General features: G+C 43.9%; 1 protein-coding gene and 1 long non-coding RNA gene across 5 annotated transcripts in view; one reads left to right on the forward strand and one right to left on the reverse strand.

The window, feature by feature from the left end:
- GDPD4 (glycerophosphodiester phosphodiesterase domain containing 4) overlaps nucleotides 1-23717 on the reverse strand; it is an 84841-nt gene that overhangs the window by 34071 nt on the left and 27053 nt on the right. For 2 of the 4 annotated variants that reach the window (XM_030557931.1, XM_030557959.1), the window contains exons 2-5: nucleotides 18581-18651; nucleotides 16233-16441; nucleotides 6214-6317; nucleotides 3416-3509 (exon numbers count right to left, since the gene is read on the reverse strand). In XM_030557931.1, coding sequence (XP_030413791.1) covers nucleotides 3416-3509; nucleotides 6214-6317; nucleotides 16233-16415 — 381 coding nt within the window. In that variant the 5' untranslated portion in view covers nucleotides 16416-16441; nucleotides 18581-18651. Of the gene's footprint in view, nucleotides 1-3415; nucleotides 3510-6213; nucleotides 6318-16232; nucleotides 16442-17850; nucleotides 17926-18580; nucleotides 18652-23717 lie in introns of those variants that run through there. The other 2 variants (XM_030557950.1, XM_030557941.1) reach the window with 2 other exon arrangements.
- On the forward strand, nucleotides 361-23281 carry LOC115649218. Its single transcript, XR_003999784.1, has 4 exons — nucleotides 361-371; nucleotides 2218-2221; nucleotides 9262-9266; nucleotides 23178-23281. It is a non-coding gene; the product is annotated as an uncharacterized LOC115649218 (long non-coding RNA).

Genomic DNA, 23717 nt, shown 5'->3' on the forward strand with positions numbered 1-23717 from the left:
AGCCAGCCCCTGCTGCACCCCCTGCCCTGCCTGCAGCCAGCCCCACACCTCCTGTCTCCAGCCATCCCACACCTCCTGCCCTGCCCACAGCCAGCCCCTCACTCCCTGCCCTGCATGCAGCCAGCCCCTGCTGCACTTCTTGTCCTGTCCATAGCCAGCCCCACACCACCTGTCTTCATCCTGCCCCTGCTGCAGCCCCTGCCCTGCTTGCAGCCAGCCCCACACCCCCTACCCTGCACGCAGCCAGTCCCGCACCCCCTGTCTCCAGCCAACCCCACACTCCATCTCCAACCAGCTTCGCATCCCCTGCCCTGCCCAGAGCCAGCCAGCCCCACACCCTGTCAGGTTATTCAATTATTTTCATTAAATATGTAGGCTAAATAATGAAATTAATAAATTTTCAAGCCAAATATGTATTAATTCTAATGAACAATGCCACATTATGCAGTATTCATTTTTGAAAGTTTATAATAAGCAATGCTCTGGGGGGAGGGGTGGGGGCAGAGGGCGCAAGGTGGAAGTTTCGCCTAGGGTGCAAAATATCCTTGCACCGGCCCTGGTTATGGATGTTATTTTTCACATTCCTAATGGAGATAGCGATGTAGACAGAAAATGTAAGTGTATTCTTAGGCCATGTCTACGCAACAGTGGCACAGCAACAGCACAGCACAGCAGCTGTGTCTCTGAAGTACTGTAATGTAGATACTTCCTACATCAACAAAAGAGGTTTTTCCATCCATGTAGGCAACCTACCTCTCCAAGATGTTGTCCTACCTGCATCTACAGTGGCAGCTAGTTTGACCGAACTATGGCGTTCACGGCACAACGTTTTTCACAGCCCTGAGCAATGTGCTTTGGCAGATCTAATTTTTAGGTGTGGACCAGAACCAACCTAATCCAACTGTGTCCACATTAGGGGTTGTAGTGATGTAACGCTATTAGTTGAAAAAAAAAAATTACCCACCTAACCAACATAGTCATACTGTGTAGCCAGACCTAAGGCTTTGATACTGCAAGTCAATCTATTCCCAAAACTTGGGAATTCATGTCTCACCTTATAGAGCTGTCACACACTCAGAGATGCTTGTCAGTCAATGAACACAACCAGTGACCTATGCCCTGCAGCGGTCCAGCTGCATTATGCCCTTACAAAAATACTTTGGGGTCAGGGGGCAGAAAAGGTCTGTTTTAATAGCGGGCTCTGGCTGAAGCAGCTCTGGACAGTTAAGTCTGTGGCGATAAAAGCTTTCACTAGGTTAGTACTAAATTGGAGCAATCCTGTGCTTGACAGAAGGAGTCAGATTTCAGAATTGCAGCAGTAAGGCACAGGGAGCTGTTTCTTTCCCTTGACCAGAAATGGCAGTCTATTTCGAAGCAGCATGGGTATGGGTTTTTTTCCTTGATTACATTCTATGTTCTTGTTTCCTTCTTATCCTAATCTTGTTTACTTCAGGGTTTATTGCCTTCTGGCACCCACCACTCCTCCACATAGATGTATGGAGCAATATCACCAAATTAGACACAGTTCTGCAGCAAGTAGGGCTAGTGCCATTAGAAACACTGCAGCTTTGCTATGGCTTCTGTAAAGCAATACAGTCCCAGACTAACTAGCACCTAGCTAGCTGAAGAGACCTCTGTAGCTCCCATCACCACAGTATCTGAGCACCTCACAGTCTTTGATGTATTTGTCCCCTACGTGGTAAGGCAGTGCTATTATCCCCATTTTAAAGTGGGGAACTGAGACACAGAAAGACTAAGTGACATGACCAAGGTTGCACAGGAAGTCTGTAGCCAAGCAGGGAATTGAACCTGGATTTTCTAAACCCTAGGCTAGTACCCTAGCCAGCAGGCCATCCACCCTTTTGTGTGGTGGAGTGTTGGGGTGGGTGAAGCTCTCACCCACCAATGCCTGTGATGGATCTGTTCTGTAGGGGACAGACCACAGGCTCTAGGGTGGGAGGGATAGCTCAGTGGTTTGAGCATTGGCTTGCTAAACTTAGGATTATGAGTTCAATCCTTGAGGGGGCCACTTAGGGATCTGGCACAAAATCAGTACTTGGTCTTGCTAGTAAAGGTAGGGGGCTGGACTTGATGTCCTTTCAAGATCCCTGCCAGTTCTAGGAGATAGGATATCTCCATTCATTAATATGTTGCCTTTCACCAGCACCAAAATCACCTTCATGAAATATTTATATTTGCACCATTGCTAAGCAGGAGAGTGGTTACCATTTTCCATTTATGTTGTGGTAGCACTTAAAGGCCACAGGCAAGTAGGGCCCCTAGCTGCTGCCTTTTTTTATTTACAATGTTAGAAGAAAATGTTATAATTTATTTGTACTACAGTACTGCCCAGAGCCCAGTCGTGAATCAGGACTTCATTGTGCTAGGCTCTGTATAAACACAGAACAAAGTCTGTTCCCTGTCCTGAACGCTAACAATCTCTGTATGGGAGGAGAGGGACAACGGGTGAATGCAACAAATAGATGAGGACCAGCACAAGGAAACGAAGAAATAAGAATAATGTAGATCATTGGTGGCATAGATGAGACCAAGATGTAAGCTCAGATCTGATCCAGCCCCCTAGAATTTCAAAGTGTGTTTGGGGGGAAGGGGAATTCAGAGTCAAATATCTGAGACTGAACCAGTTCCTTGGGTTTTGGTTCTAGATCCAGAAGGGGGTCATTTTCTGAATCCGTTTTGCTGTTAAGGTTTTTGCTTTGTTTTGTGGGAGTGAGGGGGTGCGGAGAGAAGATAGCAGAAATTTCAGGACAACAACATCTATTCTCGTAACAGTTCCACCACTGTGAACAGTGGAAATCACGCAAGATCACTGCCTCTTATAATATGTCCATGTACTGTGGGACAAAAATCTCAGGAGATCAGTTAGGATCTCATGAGATTTTTAAACAGTAAGATCCCATGTGGTTTTTGCAGTTGTGGGCAGAATTTTCAGGAAAGCTGTTTGTGAGGGTGTGCACGCGTTTTGTTTAAATCTTTAGCAGGAAACCAGGCAGGGGAGGGGCAGTGTATGTTTCTAATTAGAAGGTCCACAGTAAAAGAGCGAGAGAAGCAAAACAGTTTTAGGGATAATAATGCTTTCTGCATTCTAACGAATGCCCTTGTTCAGGGTTAGAAGAAGAAAAGTGACTCTTTCTGTGATGCTTGACTCAGTTTTCAATATTTTTGTGCTGTCAAACCCAAACTTTAGCTGAGAATAAATGTGGGATGCAAACACCACTTGCTTGGTCCATAACTAGCTGTTAGGTAGGGTGCCCAGATAGCAAGTGTGAAAAATTGGGATGGGGGGTAATAGGAGCCTATATAAGAAAAAGCCTCAGGACTGTCCCTATAAAATCGGGACATCCAGTCACCCTACTGTCAGGCAGCAGCATTGTTTTAATATAATGTTACTTACCAGTAACAGTGTGATGTAGGTAAACAAGACTGCAGCTAGAATCAGAAGAAGAACAGACCAGAGGAACCAATGGCCTATGTTTCCATAGTTGTACCTAAAATGCAATAAAATCTTGTAAACTGTCTGCAATTATTAAGAGTTCCATTTAATAAATGTAAGTAACAAATTCCCTTCCATCCCCCCATTCTCCCCTCCTGAAGGAATACAGCTAGGCATTTCCTACTAGGCGGAAACATGTTCATATAATAGAATCCACCTTCATAAAACTGGAGTGACCATAACGCAAATGGCAAGGTAGGGATAAAATGTATTTCTGAGCACTGGTCCAAGAGCATTGCTCAGATAAGCTTGCTAGTCCTGAGAGTATTGGATTGATCCAACAAAGTGTTTCTAATCCTGACAGGCTGCACAATATTGGAACTTAATGACATCCTTTGGAATAATATCTTGTTTCTCTGCCACATCCGCACCCCTCTTCATCTTGGCATTACTTAACTAGCCAATCCCTTGCAAACTGCTCATCTTATGTGTCACTTGGAATTCCTCTTTTTCACCTTTCTATGAAGTCTTGGTTTCTAGCACTAGCTTTTTAATACAAGGCCCAACAACACAATATCAGAATTCAGCTTTCTTTGCAACTGGTCCATAAACATGGCACTTCTGGCTCGGCTGGATGGTGCCTTTCCACAATGAACCACTCCATTCCCACTCCCTTAAACAACCAAAAATGCACCAATTTGGGGCTGAGTGGAGAAAAGCACAGGGGTTTTTTATTTACTTTTAGAACTCGTAAAGTACCCAGAAACCAAAATGTTGAGCCAAATGTGCTGCAAATGCCCAGATTAAGATTAAGAGGCAGTGCTGCACAGTTACTGACCCAAATAAATAACAATGTTACAGTTTTTCCCCCAATCTTGGAGTTCACTGAACTCTGATTGGTTCTAGGTGTCTAATTTGCATGAGCACTTCATGCATATTTCAGAATGCAAGGATTTGTATAGTCATCAGCTGATTATTTCTCAATATCCCTGCTGTGAACAGGCAAATCTCTTAACTCCGATTGGCTCTGATAATCCTTCTGCTCTGGTGTATTCAAAATTTAAGCTGTTTGACAAACACGAAGTTGCCTTCCTAGCTTGACCTTTTTAGATGAAGCAGAAAAAAATCCAAGAGAAGGAGCAAGGAAAAAAAACAAACAGTGTTTTTGTTCATTTCATTTAATCTTCCCATCCCTCTTCCCATGGTGCCTTTCCCTAGAGACAGGCAGGGCACATGTCCCCAGAACAATTGTTATGTTTGAATTACAAACATCTTTATATTGGAAAGGAAGGATGCTCTTGTGGTTAAGGCACTAGACTGAGTCTCAGATCTAGATTCAGTTCCAGGCTTTGCCACACACTTTCCATGTGACCTTGGGCAAGTCCCTTTGCCTCAGTTCACCAATCTTCAAAATAGGAATCGCAATCCTCCCTTTCTTCCACCTTTGTCTGTCTTGTTTATTTAGATTGTGAACTCTTTGGGCCAGGGACTGTCTCTCACAATGCATGTGTACAGCACCAAACACAACAGGGGCTCGACCTGGGTTATGGGTTCTAGGTGCTACTGTAATACAAATAATGATAATCTACTCTGGGGGAATGCCAGTCCTTCCCGCCCCATTCAGTTTTGAAGCCATGTAAGTAAAAGGTATAATAGATACTCAGGGGGCAAGACCCTTACTAAGCTGTGGGGAGAAAGGGAAGGTGGCAGGAGGGAGGAAAGTGGGGAGGTGAAGAGGAGAGGAGAGATAATGGATGAGCATAGGAAGGGAAGACAGACCAAAGTGTTTTCTTTGTTTGCTACAGCCCATTTTGACTTTTGTAGGTATTGTCTTTCATTTCACAGATAGTTTAGGGCCAAAATTTTCACCCATGGGGGCCTAAAGTCAGACTCCTAAATACATATTTACACCTCGAGCCACCCAAAGCATCTCAGCTCTGCTCTGGTGAAAATCAAGCCTCTTAAATTTAGATGGATTGAAGAGCCTGACTTTAGGTATCTGGGTATGAAAATGTTGGCCTTGATATTTAAATAAGCATTTCCATCTAACAACAACTTGAAGATAGTTCCAGTTATAACTCAGGGATAACAATACCCCGCGGCAACAAACACCAGAGCCTTTGGCCTTGGACTGTATTTTCTGTGAAAACCTCATTGTTCTGCTTCTGAGCTTATTCAGTCCAGGAGACAGTCATTAGTTTGTAAACAAGCAGCACTCTCATGATATCCCCAGAATAAAACTCAGTCCTTTACATCCCCCAAGTGCCCTTGGTGCATTAACTAACTAATCCTCACAGCCTGACCAGGGTAAGCAAGAATTAGCCCCAGTTTACAATTAGGAAAGGCGCCACACAAATTGGTTAAAGATCTAACATGCTGAGCATCTGCTGTGAGATAAGGATGAGGAGTCCTTGCGGCACCTTACAGGTGCCACAAGGGCTCCTCGTTGTTTTTGCTGATACAGACTAACACAGCTACCACTCTGAATCCTGTCAGATGCTGAGTATTCTCAGTTCCTCTTACAGGCAATGAGGGCTTCTCACAGGACCTTGCCCAATGCGATGTACCCAGCTTCACACAACTGAGTGTTGTCAGAGCTGAGAGAAGAACTCTGGCTTTCCTGACACTTCGTCCCGTGCTCAGTATATTAGAACATGCTGCCTGACCTCATTACCCTTCCTTCATCTCCAGGCAGACAACTAGCTATTGACAAGCCTAATTTCAAATGGGTGGGGGAGGAGGGAGACTGTGGCACTTACCAGTCGAAGTTATTGTAGTCATTCTTTGCTTCCCCCCACATGTACAGAAAGACCAAAGAGAGGCAGAATGCTCCAACGAGAAAAGGGAAGAACACACATTCCCACTGGAAATGGAGAGAAAGACCAGGGGGTTAAAGCCTTGTTTACACAACACCGGACAGCGTACACTGCAGGTATATTTTTGACCCTCAATTTATCCCAGATGCATGAGGCTTGGTGTCAGAATCACAGAAGTCAGAGATCATGGAAAGGACCTTGTTAGATCACCTAGTCCAACTCTGTACTGGCAGGGGAACGTTCCCTACAATTTATTCTGCATGCTTTCTCTATCAGAGCTTTAGATCACTCATGTGATGGAGGCCTCCCACCTCTTCCCATAGGAGACAATCCCAAAATCTACCTGATCACACTATTTATAATCTACCCTGATTTTTAGCTTAAATTTTCCTTTTCTTAATTCAGCCCATTACTCTTAGCTATATCGCCTGTTCCAGTGGTGCTCAGCATGAGAAGAAAATGAAGACATTCTTTACAGTTATCGCATTTGTTATTTATTTGTATTGTGGTAGCACTGAGGAGCCACAGCCATGGACCAGGACTCCATTGTGCTTGGTGCTGTACAAACACAGGACCAAAACATGGTCCTTCTCCAGAGTCAGAGTGGAGTGTGATGTGAAGGTAAGGTCAGAACTCCAAGTGGCTACTCTGCAGATGCCCTGCAGCAGAACATGGAGGCCGCTTGTGCCCCAATGGAGTGAGCTGTGATACGCCCAGGAGGGGGAAGCTTGACTAGTTTGTGGCATTCTAAGATGCATCCTGAATTCCACTTAGAAATCCCCTGTGAGGATATGGCTTCTCCCAACACCTTTTCTGCCATGGCAACAGAGCCTTGGAGATTTTCTAATGGGTCTGGTTCTCAGCAGGTGGAATGCTAGGGCATGCCTGACATGAAGGGAGTAAGTCTCTTCTCCTTGGAAGAAGTGTGGGGCACTGGGAAGAATACAGGTAAGTGTATTGATTGATTGGTGTGGAACTCAGACACAATCTTGGGGAGGAATCTGGGGTGTAACCTAACAGAAACCTTCTCCTTGTGAAGTACTGTATAAGGAGTGTCTGCCATCACAGGTCCCAGCTCACTGACCCTTCTTGTCCAAGTGATGGCTACTAAGAACACGACCTTCGTGGACAGGTGGGTCATGGCACATGTGACCAGAGATTCAAAGATCGGGCCTGCTCATGTTGAGAGGATAAGGTTAAGGTCTCATTGAGTCATTCCCCCTATGACCAGTGGGAAGGTCCTGATCAAGACCTTCATAAATCGAATCGAGGTCAGGTGTGTAAAGATGGAACTGGGGGGGGGGGGGGGATGGCACTAATCACTGCTCGGTGTACTCACAGTGAACTGACGGCTGACCCTGAGGTCTTTGAGAAGAGGAGATCTCAGATAATTGGAACACCCACAATATCAAGTGAATGCTGGTGGCAACATGTCCAGGCCAAAAATCACCTCCATTTAGCCACATAGCAGAATCTAGTAGGATCCCTCCTGCTTGGGGTCAGGATTTCCTGAACAGGGGTGGAGTATGAGCATTCTACCTCTGACACCAGGGCCGGCTCTAACATTTTTGCAAAAAAAAACAACAAAAAAAACCCTGAGCGCAACCCCACCCTGAAAAAAAAAACCTGAGTGCTGCCTCACTCAACCAAAAAAATCAAACAAACTCCAAGCACTGCCCCGCCCCACCAAACCAAAAAAAAAACCCAAACCCCGAGCGCCGCCCTGCCGTACAACCCCCCTGAACACTGCCCTGCTGAAACAAAAACAACCCCCCCCAAGTGCAGCCCCATCGAAACAAAAAAAAACCTGAGCGCTGCCCCGCCCCCAAAAAAACCAAACCCAAGCGCCGCCCTGCCATCCCAAGATTGGCAGCTCCTTACAAGGTGCTGCTCCAAGCACGTGCTTGGTCGGCTGGTGCCTGGAGCCAGCCCTGTCTGACACCCATCCAAACACCAAGCTGCGAGGCCTGCGAATGCTAGTTGGGGTACTTGACTTTCTCCCCATCCTGAGTTAAGAGATCCTGAAATGCATGGATCCTGATAGGCAGGCACGTGGACATCGTCAGGGCTCTGTGAACCAGAATTGTCTTGGCCAAGGGTGTGAAGAGGAGTATGGTGGCTCTGTCATGTTGAATCTTCCATATAACTTCTGGTGGTAAGCGGAAGAGAGGAAAGATATCTCTGAGGTCAATTGTCAGGGAAAGCATCGCCTTGGAAGTCTTGGCCTATGGCTCCCCTGGAGCAATATATGGGAAGCTTTCTGTGCATCTGGGATGCAAAGAGGTCCCATAGCACAGTCCCCCATGGAGTGAATATGGGGATTCGTTTTGTGTGGTGGAGCTCCCATTTGTGGTCTGCAGAGAAGTTTCTGCTTAATCTGTGTGCTAGGGAGTTCTGAGCACCCAGGAGATGTGTACAGTGATATGATTCCCGATACACCTGTTCCAAAGTCTGATTGCTTCCACCTAGAGGGGATGAGATCTCACTCCTCCTTGTTTGTTTATATAGGCCAAGGATCGGCAACCTTTGGCACATGGCCCACCACGGTAAGCCCCCTGGTGGGCCAGGCCAGTTTGTTTACCTGTCGTGTCTGCAGGTTTGGCCAATCGCGGCTCCCACTGACTGCGGTTCACCGCTCCAGACCAATGGGAGCTGCAGGAAGCAGCAGCCAGAACATCACTTGGCCCACGCCTCTTCCTGCAGCCCCCATTGGCCTTGAACAGTGAACCACGGTCAGTGGGAGCCACGATTGGCCAAACCTGTGGACATGGCTGGTAAATAAACCGACCTGCCAGGGGGCCTACCCTGGTGGGCCACGTGCCAAAGGTTGCCGATCCCTGATATAGGCCACTCTGATGATATTGTTGGACATTATTTGTACATGAAGTGAGCATACGAGGGGAAGAAAGGCCTTGCACAACAGGCCAACTGCTCTCAGGTACTCTGAGGTCCAGGTACCCTGAGGTCCAGGTACCCTGAGCAGTGTGACAGTCTAAGTGATCACCCCATCCTGTAAGGGAGGTATACATTAAGATGGTGGCCCTCAATATGGGAAGGCTGAAGAGAGTCCCCACTATGCCATTGTTCGGGTTAGACCACCAAATGAGGGAGATGAGAACTCCAGAGAGAAGGTGACTTTCGAGCCGATGTGATCCCTGTTTGATTGATAGGCCGAATGGAGTCACCCCTGTAGGCACTACAAGTGGAGACTAGTGAAAGGCATCACATAGGTGCATGCAACCATGTGGCCTAACAGGGAGAGACACCGATGCACCATCGTTCAAGGTTTGTGGGTGATGCAAGAGATCAGGTTGCTCATCAATGATCACATAAGATCTGTCTGCAGGAAGAAAAGCTCTCACAGAGATAGAGTCCAGCTGTGCTCCTATAAAATACATTGTCCTTTTGGGTGACAAAACGGACTTGTCTTTGTTTGTGCAAACACTTAGGTGGCATGGAGGCACTGAAGAAACTCTGTTGCTCACAGAAGTTCTTGGAGAGATTGACCTACCAAGAGCCAGTCGTCCAGGTATGGAAATACCCTATATCCCCAATGTCTCATCTGGACCGCTACCATGGTAAAAAATTTCATGAATACCCTGTGTGACTTTGCAAGTCCAACAAAAATGATGAGGAACTGGTAGTGCTTTGGCCATCCCTGAAATGCAGGAACTTCCTATGTGATGGGTGAATGTCCATATGGAAATATGCTTCCTTCATCTGAAAAGCCATGAACCACACTCTCTGTTGAAGGGAGGAGATTATAGTTGCCTGTGTAATCATCTTGAATTTCAATTTTCAGATAAAGATGCTGAGTTGCTGAAGGTCCAGAATGGGTCTCCCTTCTCTGTCTTTTTGGGGGATTAGAAAATATGGGGAGTAGTACCCTCTCCCCTGATAATGAGTTGAGATGCTCTCTATAATCCCTGGAGCAACAGGGATTCCACCTTCTGCTGAAGAATCAGTTGGTTAGGGAGTCTGTGACGGAAGTAGGAAGGTGGTTTCTGAGGAGGGAAAGAAATAAATTCTATGGATAATCTCCAGAACCCAACTGTCCATGGTGATCTTGCTCCGACTCTGGGTGAAGAAAGTAAGACGGCCTCCAAAAATGATGGGAGGAAAAGTAGGTGGCATCTGCATGGGTCTTGATGTGCATGTCAAAAATGGCCTTTGTTGCTTACAAGGAGGTTCAGGTGGATGCTGGTAGTATGGAGTAGGTGCAGGAGGTAGTTGTGGTTGAAAGTGTGGTTGTCTCTGGTGTTACCTTCTGGGGACTGGAGTGTAAATCCCCAGGGATCACAGGATGGATCTTGAGTCCTTTACGGAGTGTAGTTACTTGACTGTCTTTTCATTAAAAAGGTTGGATTCATTGAAGGGGAGATCTTGGATTGTATTTTGGACCTCTGTAGGGAAGCCTGGTGATTACAGCCACAAGTCCCGTCTCATGACCAGTCTTGTGACCATAGATCTGGATGCTGTGTCTTGGGGATCTACCTCAGTCTGGTACTTTGCTACCAACCTCCCCTCGTTGATAGAGGACTGGAACTGGACTCGGTCTTCCATGGGGAGTTTGTCTTTACATAAGAACATAAGAACGGCCATACTGGATCAGACCAAAGGTCCATCTAGCCCAGTATCTGTCTACCGACAGTGCCAATGCCAGGTGCCCCAGAGGGAGTGAACCTAACAGGTAACAGAGGGGTAGCCGTGTTAGTCTGGATCTGTAAAAGCAGCAAAGAATCCTGTGGCACCTTATAGACTAACAGACATTTTGGAGCATGAGCTTTCGTGGGTGAATACCCACTTCCTCAGATGCATCTGAGGAAGTGGGTATTCACCCACGAAAGTTCATGCTCCAAAACGTCTGTTAGTCTATAAGGTGCCACAGGATTCTTTGCTGCTAACAGGTAATGATCAAGTGATCTCTCTCCTGCCATCCATCTCCATCCTCTGATGAACAGAGGCTAGGGACACCATTCTTTACCCGTCCTGGCTAATAGCCATTTATGGACTTAGCCACCATGAATTTATCCAGTTCCCTTTTAAACATTATTATAGTCCTAGCCTTCACAAGTCTTTAAATTCCATAAGACTGACGTAGGTGTTAAAATTATATTTTGCTAATAAAGCTTGGTAATTAGTTATACAAAATGTGAGGCTTATGGAGGAGAAAACCTTCCTACTAATGAGGTTCTGTCTCTTTGACCAGTTATCTGCCAAGGTAGATTTTTGATAGTACAGCCAAGCTCTCTCCATAACTGTCTGTACCACCAATGAATTAGGGGCAGGATGGGAAAACAAGAAGTCAGCCCCCTGGGCCAGCACAAAATAGCATCTTTCAGCTCATTTTGGTGTAGGTGCATAAGAAGCTGATGTGTGCCAAACTGATCTGGCTGGTTCTAATATGGCCTCGTTAACTGGAAGAACCAGCCTGATCAGTCCCTGTGGCTGTAAAATGTTCAGGAGCCGATGTTAAGGGTCTTGGAACTCCTCTAGTGGGTTGTGTAGATCATTAGCAACCCTTTGCAACAACTTCTGATAAGGCCGGTGGTCATTCAACAGAGAGGGCCACAAAGGAGTGATAGCATCGTCCAGAGATGCTGAGGAGGCCCCTGTTAGAATCGGCGGTACCAGAGGAACACCAGTTCCATCTGGTACACTGACAGAAGTATTGGAGCATAAGCTTTCATGGGTGAATACCCACTTTGTCAGATGCATGTATTCACCCATGAAAGCTTATGCTCCAATACTTCAATACTTCTGTTAGCATATAAGGTGCCACAGGACTCTGTCGCTTTTTACAGATCCAGACTAACATGGCTACCCCTCTGATATCTGGTACACTGATGGAACTGGCTGATGGGGTGTGGGGAGAGCAGTACAACTCCTGAGAAGAGTCTGAGAGCCTGCCCTAGAGGTCCCAAGGGCCCCAATATTGCCAGAAGAAAGGATCGGTTGCTGTGGCCTTCACAGGAATCTATACCAGGTGGGGGTCAGAACCAGAGGAATAATAGCGACTCAGCTGTCTACCAGGATTTGAGCAATGGTGCAGCTACCTCCTCTGACTCCTCGAATTCTGAGCATAGTTCTGTTGATAATGGTGGCATCATTGGTACTGAGGCACTCCTGCCTGATGGATAAAGATGGGACCTCTCCTGAGACAACAGTAACATTTCCTCCTCTGGGATAGCAGATGAAATTCAATGTTGATAAAAGCAAAGTAATGCATGTGGGGAAACATAATCCCAACTATGCATATAAAATGATAGGGTATCAATTAGCTGTTACCACTCAAGAAAGAGATTTTGGAGTCATTGTGGATAGTTCTCCGAAAACATCCACTCAGTGTGAAGCAGCAGTTAAAAAAGTGAACAGAATGGGATAGATAATAAGACAGAAAATATCATATTGACTCTATATACATCCATGGTATGCCCACATCTTGAATAGTGTGTGCAGATCTGGTCATCCCATCTCAAAAAAAGATATATTGGAATTGAAAAAGATACAGAAAAGACAACAAAAATTATTAGGGGTATGGAGCAGCTTCCATATGAGGAGAGATTAATAAGACTGGGACTTTTCAGTTTGGAAAAGAGACGACTAAGGGCGGGATATGATAGAGGTCTATAAAATTATGAATGTTGTGGAGAAAGTAAGTAATGAAGTGTTATTTACTCCTTCTCATAACACAAGAACTAGGGGGTCATCAAATGAAATTAACAGGCAGCGGGTTTAAAACAAACAAAAGGAAGTATTTCTTCACACAACGCATAGTCAACCTGTGGAACTCCTTGCCCAGAGGATGTTGTGAAGGCCAAGACTATAACAGGATTCAAAAAGGAACTAGAAAAGTTCCTGGAGGATAGGTCCATCAATGGCTATTAGCCACAATGGGCAGGGATGGTGTCCTGAGCCTCTGTTTGCCAGAAGCTGGGAATGGGTGACAGGGGATGGATCAGTTGATGATTACCCTGTTCTGTTCATTCCCTCTGAAGCACCTGGCATTGGTCACAGTCGGAAGACAGGATACTGGGCTAGATGGACCTTTGGTCTGACCCATTATGGTCATTCTTATGTTCTTCTGCATCCTGGGACCCTAGGCATAGTCCTGGGACCAGTGAGGATTTCCCCAGACTGAGGGAGTATTCTATTCTATACTAACTAGAATTCCTAAGTTACGATATAAACTATTTAAAACTATGTTTTACAGGTTCTGCAATAGTGAAGAGGATACAATTCCGACTCAGGCCATACAGTGATAAGAAAGAACAGGAGAGGTGTCAACTCACAGTGCCTCTTATATTCTCAGTCAGAAGCCAAGGAGAGTTGCTGTGCATGCGTGAGTCAATGGACCCTGCTTTGAAGAAATTCCAACCTTGGGCACATGCCACAGATGCATACCCAGATGTGGAATACACATAGGGACCATCATTCGAAGAAGAATCATAGATTCCAAGTCCATAAGGGATCACCAGGATCATCTAGTCTGACCTCCAATATAACACATGGCACAGAGCTTCCCTATAATAATTCCTAGAGCAGAGCTTTTAGAAAAACAGCCAATCTTGATTTTAAAATTGGCAGTGATGGAGAATCCACTAGGATCCTTGGTAAATTGTGCCAATGTTATTAGCTCTCCCTGTCAAAAATTTCCAGGTTGAATTTGCCTAGTTTCAACTCCAAGCCATTGAATCTCGTTATACCTCTCTCTGGTAGATTGAAGAGTCCATTATTAATTATTTGTTCCCTATATAGATATTTAGAGATTGCAATCAAGTCACCCCAAAACCTTCTCTTTGTCAATCTAAATAGTTTGAGCTCCTTGAGTCTGCCATTGTAAGACATGTTTTCTAATCCTTTAATAGTTCTCTGAATCTTCTCCAGTTCATCAACATCCTTCTTGAACTGCGGTCACCAGAACTGGACACCGTACTCCAGCAGCAGTTGCACCAGTGACAAATAAAGAGATAAAATAACCTTGCTTTGCTCCTACTCCAGATTACCCTGTTTGTGCATCCTAGAATTGCTGTTCTGGCCATAGCATCACACTGAGAACTCATGTTACCACGACCCCCAAAACTTTTTCGAGGACAGGGTCCCCCATTCTGTAAGGATAGCCTACATCCTTTGTTCCTAGATGTATTCAGTTACATTTAGCTGTATTAAAACGCATATTATTTGCTTGCACCCAGCAATCGAGACTGCTTTGAACCAGTGACCTATCCTCATTAGCTATCTCTCTCCAATTTTTGTGTCATCTGGAAACTTGTGGTGATTTTATATTTTTATGATTTTATGTTTGTGATGATTTTATGTTTTCTTCCAGATGATTAATAAAAATGTTAAATAGCATAGAACTGATCCCTGCGAGACTCCACTGGAAACACATTCACTTAATGACAATTCCCTGTTTACACTGAACTATCCATGAGCCACTTTTTAATCCATGTAATGTGAGCCATGTTAATTTTATAGTGGTCTGGCTTTTAACCAAAATATTGTGTGGTACCAAGTCAAATACCTTACAAAAATCTAAGTATTACCTTTTCCTACCAATCTTTGTAAACTCAAAAAGAAAATCAAGTCAGTTTGACAGGATCTATTTTCCATAAATCCATGTTTATTTGCATGAATTACATTACCCTCTGTCATAAACAGATAGTTAAAGGTTAATATCTCTTTTACCTGTAAAGGGTTAAGAAGCTCAGTGAACCTGGCTGACACTTGACCAGAGGACCAATGGGGGGACAAGATACTTTCAAATCTTGGTGGAGGGAAGTCTTTGTTTGTGCTGTTTGTTCTTGTTCGTTGTTCACTCTTGGGGCTAAGAGGGACCAGACGTACACCCAGGTTTTCTCCAATCTTTCTGAATCAGTCTCTCATGTTTCAAAATAGTAAGTAATAGCCAGGAAAGGCAGATTAGTCTTATGTTTGTTTTCTTAACTTGTAAATGTGTCTTTTGCTGGAAGGATTTTTACCTCTGTTTGCTGTAACTTTGAATCTCAGGCTAAGCAGGGGGGAGGTCCCTCTAGGCTATATGAATCTAAATACCCTGTAAAACATTTTCCATCCTGATTTTACAGAGATAATTTTTACCTTTTCTTTCTTTAACTAAAAGCTTTCTTTTTTTAAAGAACCTGATTGATTTTTTTCCTTGTTTTAAGACCCAAGGGGATTGGGTCTGAACTCACCAGGGATTGGTGGGGGGAAAAGGAAGGGGGAAGGTTAATTCCTCTTTGTTTTAAGATTCAAGGAGTTTGGATCAGTGTAGCCTCTCAGGGTAACCCAGGGAGGGGAAAGTCTGGGGGGAAATAAACGGGGGAGGGGGGGAGGCTAATTTCTCCTTGTGTTCAGATCCAAGGGGTTTGGGTCTTGGGTTCCCCAGGGAGGGTTTTGGGGGAACAGGAAGTGTGCCAAACACTATATTTTTGGCTGGTGGCAGCGTACCAAATTTAAGCTGGTAATTAAGCTTAAAAGTGATCATGCAGGTCCCCACTTTTTGGACGTTAAGGTTCAAAGTAGGGAAAAGACCTTGACACCCTCCTTTAATTCTTTTTTAACTAAGTTGTGTATCAGCCATTCCATTATCTTGCCTGGAATCGATGTCAGACTGACAGACCTATAATTACTCAGATCATCCTGTTTACCCTTTTAAAATATTGGCACAACATTAGGTTTCTTCCAGTCTTCTGGAACTTCCTCAGTGCTCCAAGACTTATTAATGGTCCAGAGAGCTCCTCGGCCAGCTCTTTTAAAACTCTTGGATGAAAGTTAACTGGATCTGCTGATTTTAAAATGTCTAACTTCAGTAGCTTCTGCTAACATCCTCCAGAGATGCTAGTAAGCCTGCATGAGGCATAAATCAGGGCAGAGTTTGGCCCATAGCACCTTTTGAATACATGGGTGATGATGGACTTGTCCCATAACTAACACCTCACGGTAACAACATGCTAACATACCATCTTGCAGCAGCATTGCCCTGGCTCAGTCCTTCTTCGTTGGTATCGCTTCCACCGGCAGCTGTAGAGCCCTGCCAGGCAGGAGATGAAGGGCTGATGTTCATACCGCTGCAGCAAGCGCCGACGCACCACCTTCAACTTCCCAAACTTCAGCTTCTTGAGACTGGCGGAACTGCTGTCCATCTGAGGGGGCTTATCTCATCTTCCCTCTGAAACGAAACTGAAAATTATCAGGGGGCGTTTGTCCCATATCTGCTCTTGCCTCCCTGGACAACCCATTTCATGTAGCCTGTCTGACTAGCAGGCTTGCGCCAGATTTTGCTCTGAGTTAGATCTACCGTGTAATCCGGAGGTAGGCAACCTATGGCACGGGGGCCGAAGGCGATGCGCGAGCTGATTTTCAGTGGCACTCTCACTGCCTGGGTCCTGGCCACCGGTCTGGGGGGCTCTGCATTTTAGTTTAATTTTAAATGAAGCTTCTTAAACATTGTAAAAGCCTTATTTACTTTACATACAACAATAGTTTAGTTCTATATTATAGACTTATAGAAAGAGACCTTCTAAAAACATTAAAATGTATTACTGGCGCTCAAAACCTTAAATGAGAGTGAATAAATGAAGACTCGGCACACCACTGCTGAAAGGTTGCCAACCCGTGGTGTAATCCCATTAGGTCATCCATTCTCCTGCGTGTAAAAAACTGAACGGAAAAGGGAACCTCCAAAGGATGAGCTGCCAGCCTCCTCCGTTGGCCTGCCAAGACTGGCAGGACAAAAGGGATGTGAAGATATGTGTACTGTTTCTTTAAGACTGGCAGAAAGGAAACAGGAAGACTCTATACAGGAGCTCCATAGTAAAGCAGAGAAAAGGAAACAGAGTGGATAATATTGTTTCCATTATCCTGATGGAGTCCCTTGTTCAGAGACAGAAGACAGAGTCTCCTTCTGTGAATCTTCATACATCGGCACTTGATTTCAGAGCTAGTTGAAGCTTTTTCCATCAAAAAGCCTTTTTGAGTTTTTGGGTCAGGGGCTGTTGCCTGATTGTGTATTAATTATATTGATTACTTAAGAATTCCCAGTTAACACTCTGAGGTTTGATAGGTACCTGTCCAAAGATCCAGCCCAGTATTATTAAAATTACTGTTCAGTTGGGATTACAGTGTGCACAGTTGCAACACCCACTCTTAGGAGCCTTCTGTTTTTGTAACCGTTTGAATAAAACAGTTAGCAAAGTCACCAACACTCTAACCCAGCAAGGTAGATACAGATAATACAGAACGCACATCTGAACATCCAAATACTCACACCATCCCTTGCAGAACAACCTGAAATGTTTATCATTATCTTCCTCAAATAACTTTTATTATATGTTATACTTACACCACTACACCTAATGCATATTCAGGAAGGCTTTTTCCCCTGCTTCCTTGTTTGTGTTTCCTCACCATCCTACTATTAGCGTCACCTTATCCATAGGTTACTTCATTAATGATCTAAGCATATTGGCATATACGTCAGTTTGTTGCCAAGGCAAGTTTGTGGTTATGCATCTGTGGATGTTCTTATCCTACAATATCCAAAAGCTGTTATCCATTCCACTTATGCCTATACCTTACCTAGCAAATAGCTATAGCCTACGGGATTCAGGCTTTAAAGAGTTCTCTTGGTTTTGTGAGCAAAAGGTATTTCCTGCTGTTTGACTCCTTCCGTGTTCAGAGACACAGAACTTTGTACCATTCTTTGTAAAAAAAACAAACAACAAAATTAAAAAACCCTACATTAAAGACATATCTATTACCAATTTCTAGGCCCTACTGGTTCACACATAGAGCCCCAAATTTTGACTATCCACTCAGGTCAAAAAGGGGAAACACTGTACCTGTATAAGGCATCTTTATACAGGTATAACTACAACCAGGTCGGAAGTTGTACCACTATCATTATATCAGTAAAAAAACAAAATTCCCCACCCAAACCAGTTATATTGGGGCCTCTTTTATGTGTAGACTGACCTTTAGTAGCAGTAAAGAGGACTACATAGGAGATGATTTAGTAATTAGGTTTTAAACAAAAAACTTTCAAAAAAATTATAACTAATGTGTGAGCTCACTTTGGAACAGACAGTGCAAGTGGCACAATAGTGCGAGCTAGTGAAAAAGTAATTCACCTGAGAAGAAAGGAGTGAGATTATGGTGCAATAAGTGGGGGGGGGGGGGAACCTCCCATGGGAGAAAACAGAAACACCATTAAAAAAATCCTCTTATGAGCACTGAGTTAGTTGGCAAAAGCAATTTTGTTATATTGGAGAGCTTGGGAAGTGATAGTGTGTCACTTGATACATATTACCTGTTTGGATCTGAAATCAAGAATGTCTCCTGCAAGGTTTAATAGGTCGCACAGGGTTCTGTCTTCTTTACCTAATTTATAAAATACAATAGTTAAAAATAGAAATGTGCAGTTCACACTTTCCATTCTTATGCATATTTCCACACAATGAATTGCTTGTGAATGACCTACAGAGCAAGAGTTTATTTTTTTTATTTGAAGTTGTTTGAGAAATCATTTGAAACAGTGGATATATTCAAAAAATCTCCTGAGTCATTTATAGACAATTTGCCAACAGAAGAGGAGGTGAAATTAGTCAATTAGTTATCAAACTCAATCTAATATGTTCTGTGTTAAATTCTCTCCTCTGTGGTGATGCAAACAAGATTGAATTATGGCTGTGTGTGTTTCATGCAAATCTATATATGAAAAAGGTTAACACTTATCACTACAGCATTGCCAACACTAAGTGTTCAAAAATCATGGGCCAAACCTCATAATACCATGAAATAGCTTAAAAAAATAATAAGTGCTGGATTATTTTTTTTCATCTCAGTTTTTAAGACGTTAGATTACACTCAGGTCATATTTTCAAAGCTTTTCTCTGCAAACATAAGAGCTAGAAACTTTACTTTTTCTTTGATAAAGCTGAGATTCTAAGTCAATGACTTGCCTCCAAGGCTTGCAGCTTTAAGACAGACACCAAATATCACAAGAATCACAATAAAATTGCAGAACTCGATGTCATTATTTATATAATGTTAGAAACGTGGTGTATGGATTATAAACCAGTCTGAGCATTACCTCTGTCCAGGGGAGTTACAGCAGATCTAATGCTTTTATTCTATTTGCATCGCTTACGTATTTTGCATCTTTCCATTAATGCGTCAGCTCCTGTTCTTGGATATTTGGGACCAGGTTATTCCTCGGGTTTTTTTCATTCCTTACTTGGGGTTTGATCCTACACTACAGAGGGCTACAGAAGCTTTGACATTGGGGTCGATGCAAGCAGGATCAGGCATTTAGACAAAAATGGGAATTTGCCTAGTAAGGACCTCAGGATTTGGGCCATTTTTACTTCATGCATTCCCAGGGCAGTCTTAGAGCTCCCAAATCTACAACTTTGGGTATCCCATAGGGCAGAACCTGCACTCCATGTGCACCCAACGCCAGTGACTTTGGAAGGTTGACATGTACCAGGAACGCAGAATCAGGCCTTTACTAAGTATCGAGGTGCTTATCTGGTTCCATCACCACAGTATCTGAGCATCTCACAAACATGAATGAATTTACTCTTCCAACGCCTTTGGGAGTAAGGGAAGAATTAGTCTGGGCCCTAGTTCAGCAAAGCACTAAGCAGACACTTAACTTCAAAGATGCCCTGATGAATTGGAGTCTTACTTTTTCTTTATAAATCATTTCCACAACTCCACCCCTGACCTGCTAATAATTTTTTAGCAACAATAAAACTGAACTCCCCCTAGTGGCGTGGGGTGAGCAGACGTGAACAGAACATACAAGAGGCACTTTCACTTAGCTCTGCATCTTGTAACTTGTGTATAAAAGCCAACATTTCATTCGCCATTTCACATCCACCTCATGTCACATTGCCAGCCTCTCCTACCCCTAGGTTTCAACCTTGCTGCTGTCTGGGTTTTTCCTTCCAATGTAATGTCTGTATTTCAGACCATTTGTCCCCGGATCTCTTAGCTTCATTTTTCCAGGCTGAATGTGCTTTTCTTTGCCCAGTATTGAAACCAGCTTGTTATTAACTCTCTCCCGGGTCTCTATAATCTTTTCACACTGAACTACCCCCCCAGCCCTTGTCTCTGTTGGCCTTGTCCCTTCTCTTTCTCTACTCAGAGACCTGCTTTCCTGCTTCTCGCTTCCCAGTGGCTGTTGCCCAACGGACACAGAACTTTCCAGCCTTGTTTCCAGGAATGTCATCAAGCATTAGATCAGCTTATCTTAAAGGGCCAGTAAATTCTAAAGGGGCAATAAACCCAGCAGCTAATGGACATATGCCAATTTGCACCAGATTGACCATTAAGAATCAAGAAACCCACATAAATCCCTCCAGATTTTTGGTGTTACTGATGAGATGAAGTTGTGCGGCCTTTGTGAATGGGATTTGTTGCATCTCTCAGACTGGTCAAATTAGACATTGGTTAGATTGGTGACCACCCACAACTGTTGTGACCTACAAGACTATAAGTTATGCAAACATATTTGTATTTATTGTTACCTGTCCCCCACCCCTGTTTGTTTAGTCACCTGTTACAATCCTTGGATGGCAGGCCAGTCCTCACCCACAGGCAACCTGCCAACCTGAAACATATTCTCACCAGTAACTGTACACCGCACCATAATAACTCTAGCTCAGGAACCAATCCATGCAACAAACCTCGATGCCAACTCTTCCCACATATCTACACCAGCGACATCATCACAGGACCTAACCAGATCAGCCACACCATCACTGGTTCATTCACCTGCACGTCCACCAATGTAATATACGCCATCATATGCCAGCAATGCCCCTCTGCTGTGTACATCGGCCAAACTGGACAGTCTCTACGGAAAAGGATAAATGGACACAAATCAGAAATTAGGAATGGCAATATACAAAAACCTGTATGAAAGCACTTCAACCTCCCTGGCCACACTATAGCAGACCTTAAGGTGGCCATCCTGCAGCAAAAAAACTTCAGGACCAGACTTCAAAGAGAAACTGCTGAGCTTCAGTTCATCTGCAAATTTGACACCATCAGCTCAGGATTGAACAAAGACTGTGAATGGCTTGCCAACTACAGAACCAGTTTCTCCTCTCTTGCTTTTCACACCTCAACTGCTAGAACCGGGCCTCATCCTCCATGATTGAACTGACCTCGTTATCTCTAGCTTGCTTGCTAGCATATATATACCTGCCCCTGGAAATTTCCACTACATGCATCTGAGGAAGTGGGTATTCACCCACGAAAGCTCATGCTCCAAAACGTCTGTTAGTCTTTAAGGTGCCACAGGATTCTTTGCTGCTTTTACAGATCTTCAAACATGCTCAGCGCCAAGCAATAACCACTGGCATATAAATTACGTGGCCAGATTTTCAAATGGTACCTAAATTAATATTTCATTTAGATTGCTAAATCGGAACTCAGCTCTTACGAAAAATCCAGCTCATGTCATGTATTGGACATATGTGTAGTCAAAATAATATTGAGTTCAATCAATAGAGGGCAGTAGGAATAAAACGGTGGGTACCCTGTTTGCCTCTTTCCAGGGATTGGAGTAGCATTGTAAAGTCTGGAGGGGGTAAGGGAAGGCCTTTTGAAAAGTATTGGGGTAGCCCTTTAGAGTGCAGATCCCAGACGAGCCAACCTACTCTAGATCCTCCTTTATTCTGCAACTGTGTGGACCATAACATGGTTAAAAATTGAGTTTTTGGAGCCAGGAGAATGGAGAGTAGAGTGATTTAAAATAAAACTGAAAGACAGCAGCCAAGAGGAGGAGAACAAACTTTTGACAAGCTTTAAACAAAACAGAAAGAAATCATTTTCTTCTAGGCAGAAGCAGTAGAGATGCCATGATGGAAGAGGTGTTGTATTAATTTAGCTGCACTCAGTGGGCTAACAGTGTTAACATAACCTTTAAACAGCGTTAAGCAAGGTTTGGGGTTGTATATGTGGAGACGGTAGCCTGCTTAGTATCACAGCAAACACACCCTTCAACATCCTTTTAACCTTTTATTAAAGATAAAGAAAAGAAGGAAAAAATAGTTAAAATATTTGGAACGTGAAGTATGGAATAAGGCTTCCATTTTAACTCCATCCCTTCTTCCCTCTTCCTTTAGCTAGAGAGAGTTTATAGGAGGAAAAACCTCCTTGTTTGACAGTCTCAGATAGTATTAACATGGGAATAATTGTCCTTTTGAGGCAAAAAGAAGTTGGTTGAGATGAGCTGGAGCTGCTGTTATTACTTCTGTTAACTCTGATCCATTACATCCCAGTTGATGGTTGGGATTCTGCTGGAGCTGGTAGGGATGCCGATGTCACCTGGGTCTCTCTCTCTCTCTCTGGCCAGGGTCTGGTCAGGATAGCCCTCAGGATTAGAAGTAAGAAGGTATGGGATCCCAGGAGAGGGGGAGGGGGCAGCCATGATGGTGAAGCTTGCTTCAGTAGGTGCAATCTGTTCTTCCATATTTCCCCCTCAAAGTCTCATTCTTTTAGGACCCACAAAGAAAGTGGTTTACCGGGCATGATCTTAAAACTGTCCTTGACTTGTATCAGTAGCCTATTTGTTTGGACTAGTTCAGTCTATCTCTCTTTTGTTCCTTTTCCCATTGACATTTGTTATTACAGGTTATTGTGACAGCTCATGAACTTCCATGTATTTTTTACCATTGAGCAACCAATTAGGATACACCTGTAGGCCCATTTATCACAACAGAAGTCATTTTTCTTTCTAGCCCTAAAGCCTACCTCTGACCATGGCTGTATACCAATTACCTCAGAGAAACTGGAGGGGAACTTCATCTGTTAGCAGTGTAAGGCTACAGATTATTACATTGGGGCAAGGGAATCCTCCGCAATTCCTCACCAGCAGTCTGTTTATATGCTAGGCCAGCGTTCCTCAATGACTGGTCTGTGGACCACCGCTGGTCCCTGAGATCTCCCTGACACAGTGTAGGAAGGCAGCAAGCCAGTCCCTGGTATCAAAAAGGTTGAGAAACACTGCTCTAGGCCCTTGATTCAGCAAAGTCCTTAAGCCAGGGGTAGTTAATAGGCAGAGCAGGAGCCAAATCCATATCGCCAGATGCTTTTGAGCAGACCCTGAAATCTTTTTACTTACTTATCATCATTATTGTTTATTATTTTTTCTGGAGTCTGGACTTTGATTAGACCTTGGCCAACAAATTTGGACCTTGACAAAAAGTAATTGACTACCTCTACCTTAAGCATGTGCTTAAAGTTAACCACCTGTATAGTCCCAGTTGAAGTCACTGGGACTATGTGCGGATCTAAAGTGAAGCATATGCTTAACTGTTTTCCTGAATCAGGACCAAAAAGAGTTAACATCCTTTGAGAAGTGAGGCAAATAAATAAAAACACAAACTGGGGTGATTAAAGTAGGGACCTAAATGGAAATATTCTCACTGCTG

The sequence above is a fragment of the Gopherus evgoodei genome, chromosome 1 (genome assembly GCF_007399415.2).
Source record: "Gopherus evgoodei ecotype Sinaloan lineage chromosome 1, rGopEvg1_v1.p, whole genome shotgun sequence".
Classification (NCBI taxonomy): domain Eukaryota; kingdom Metazoa; phylum Chordata; order Testudines; family Testudinidae; genus Gopherus; species Gopherus evgoodei.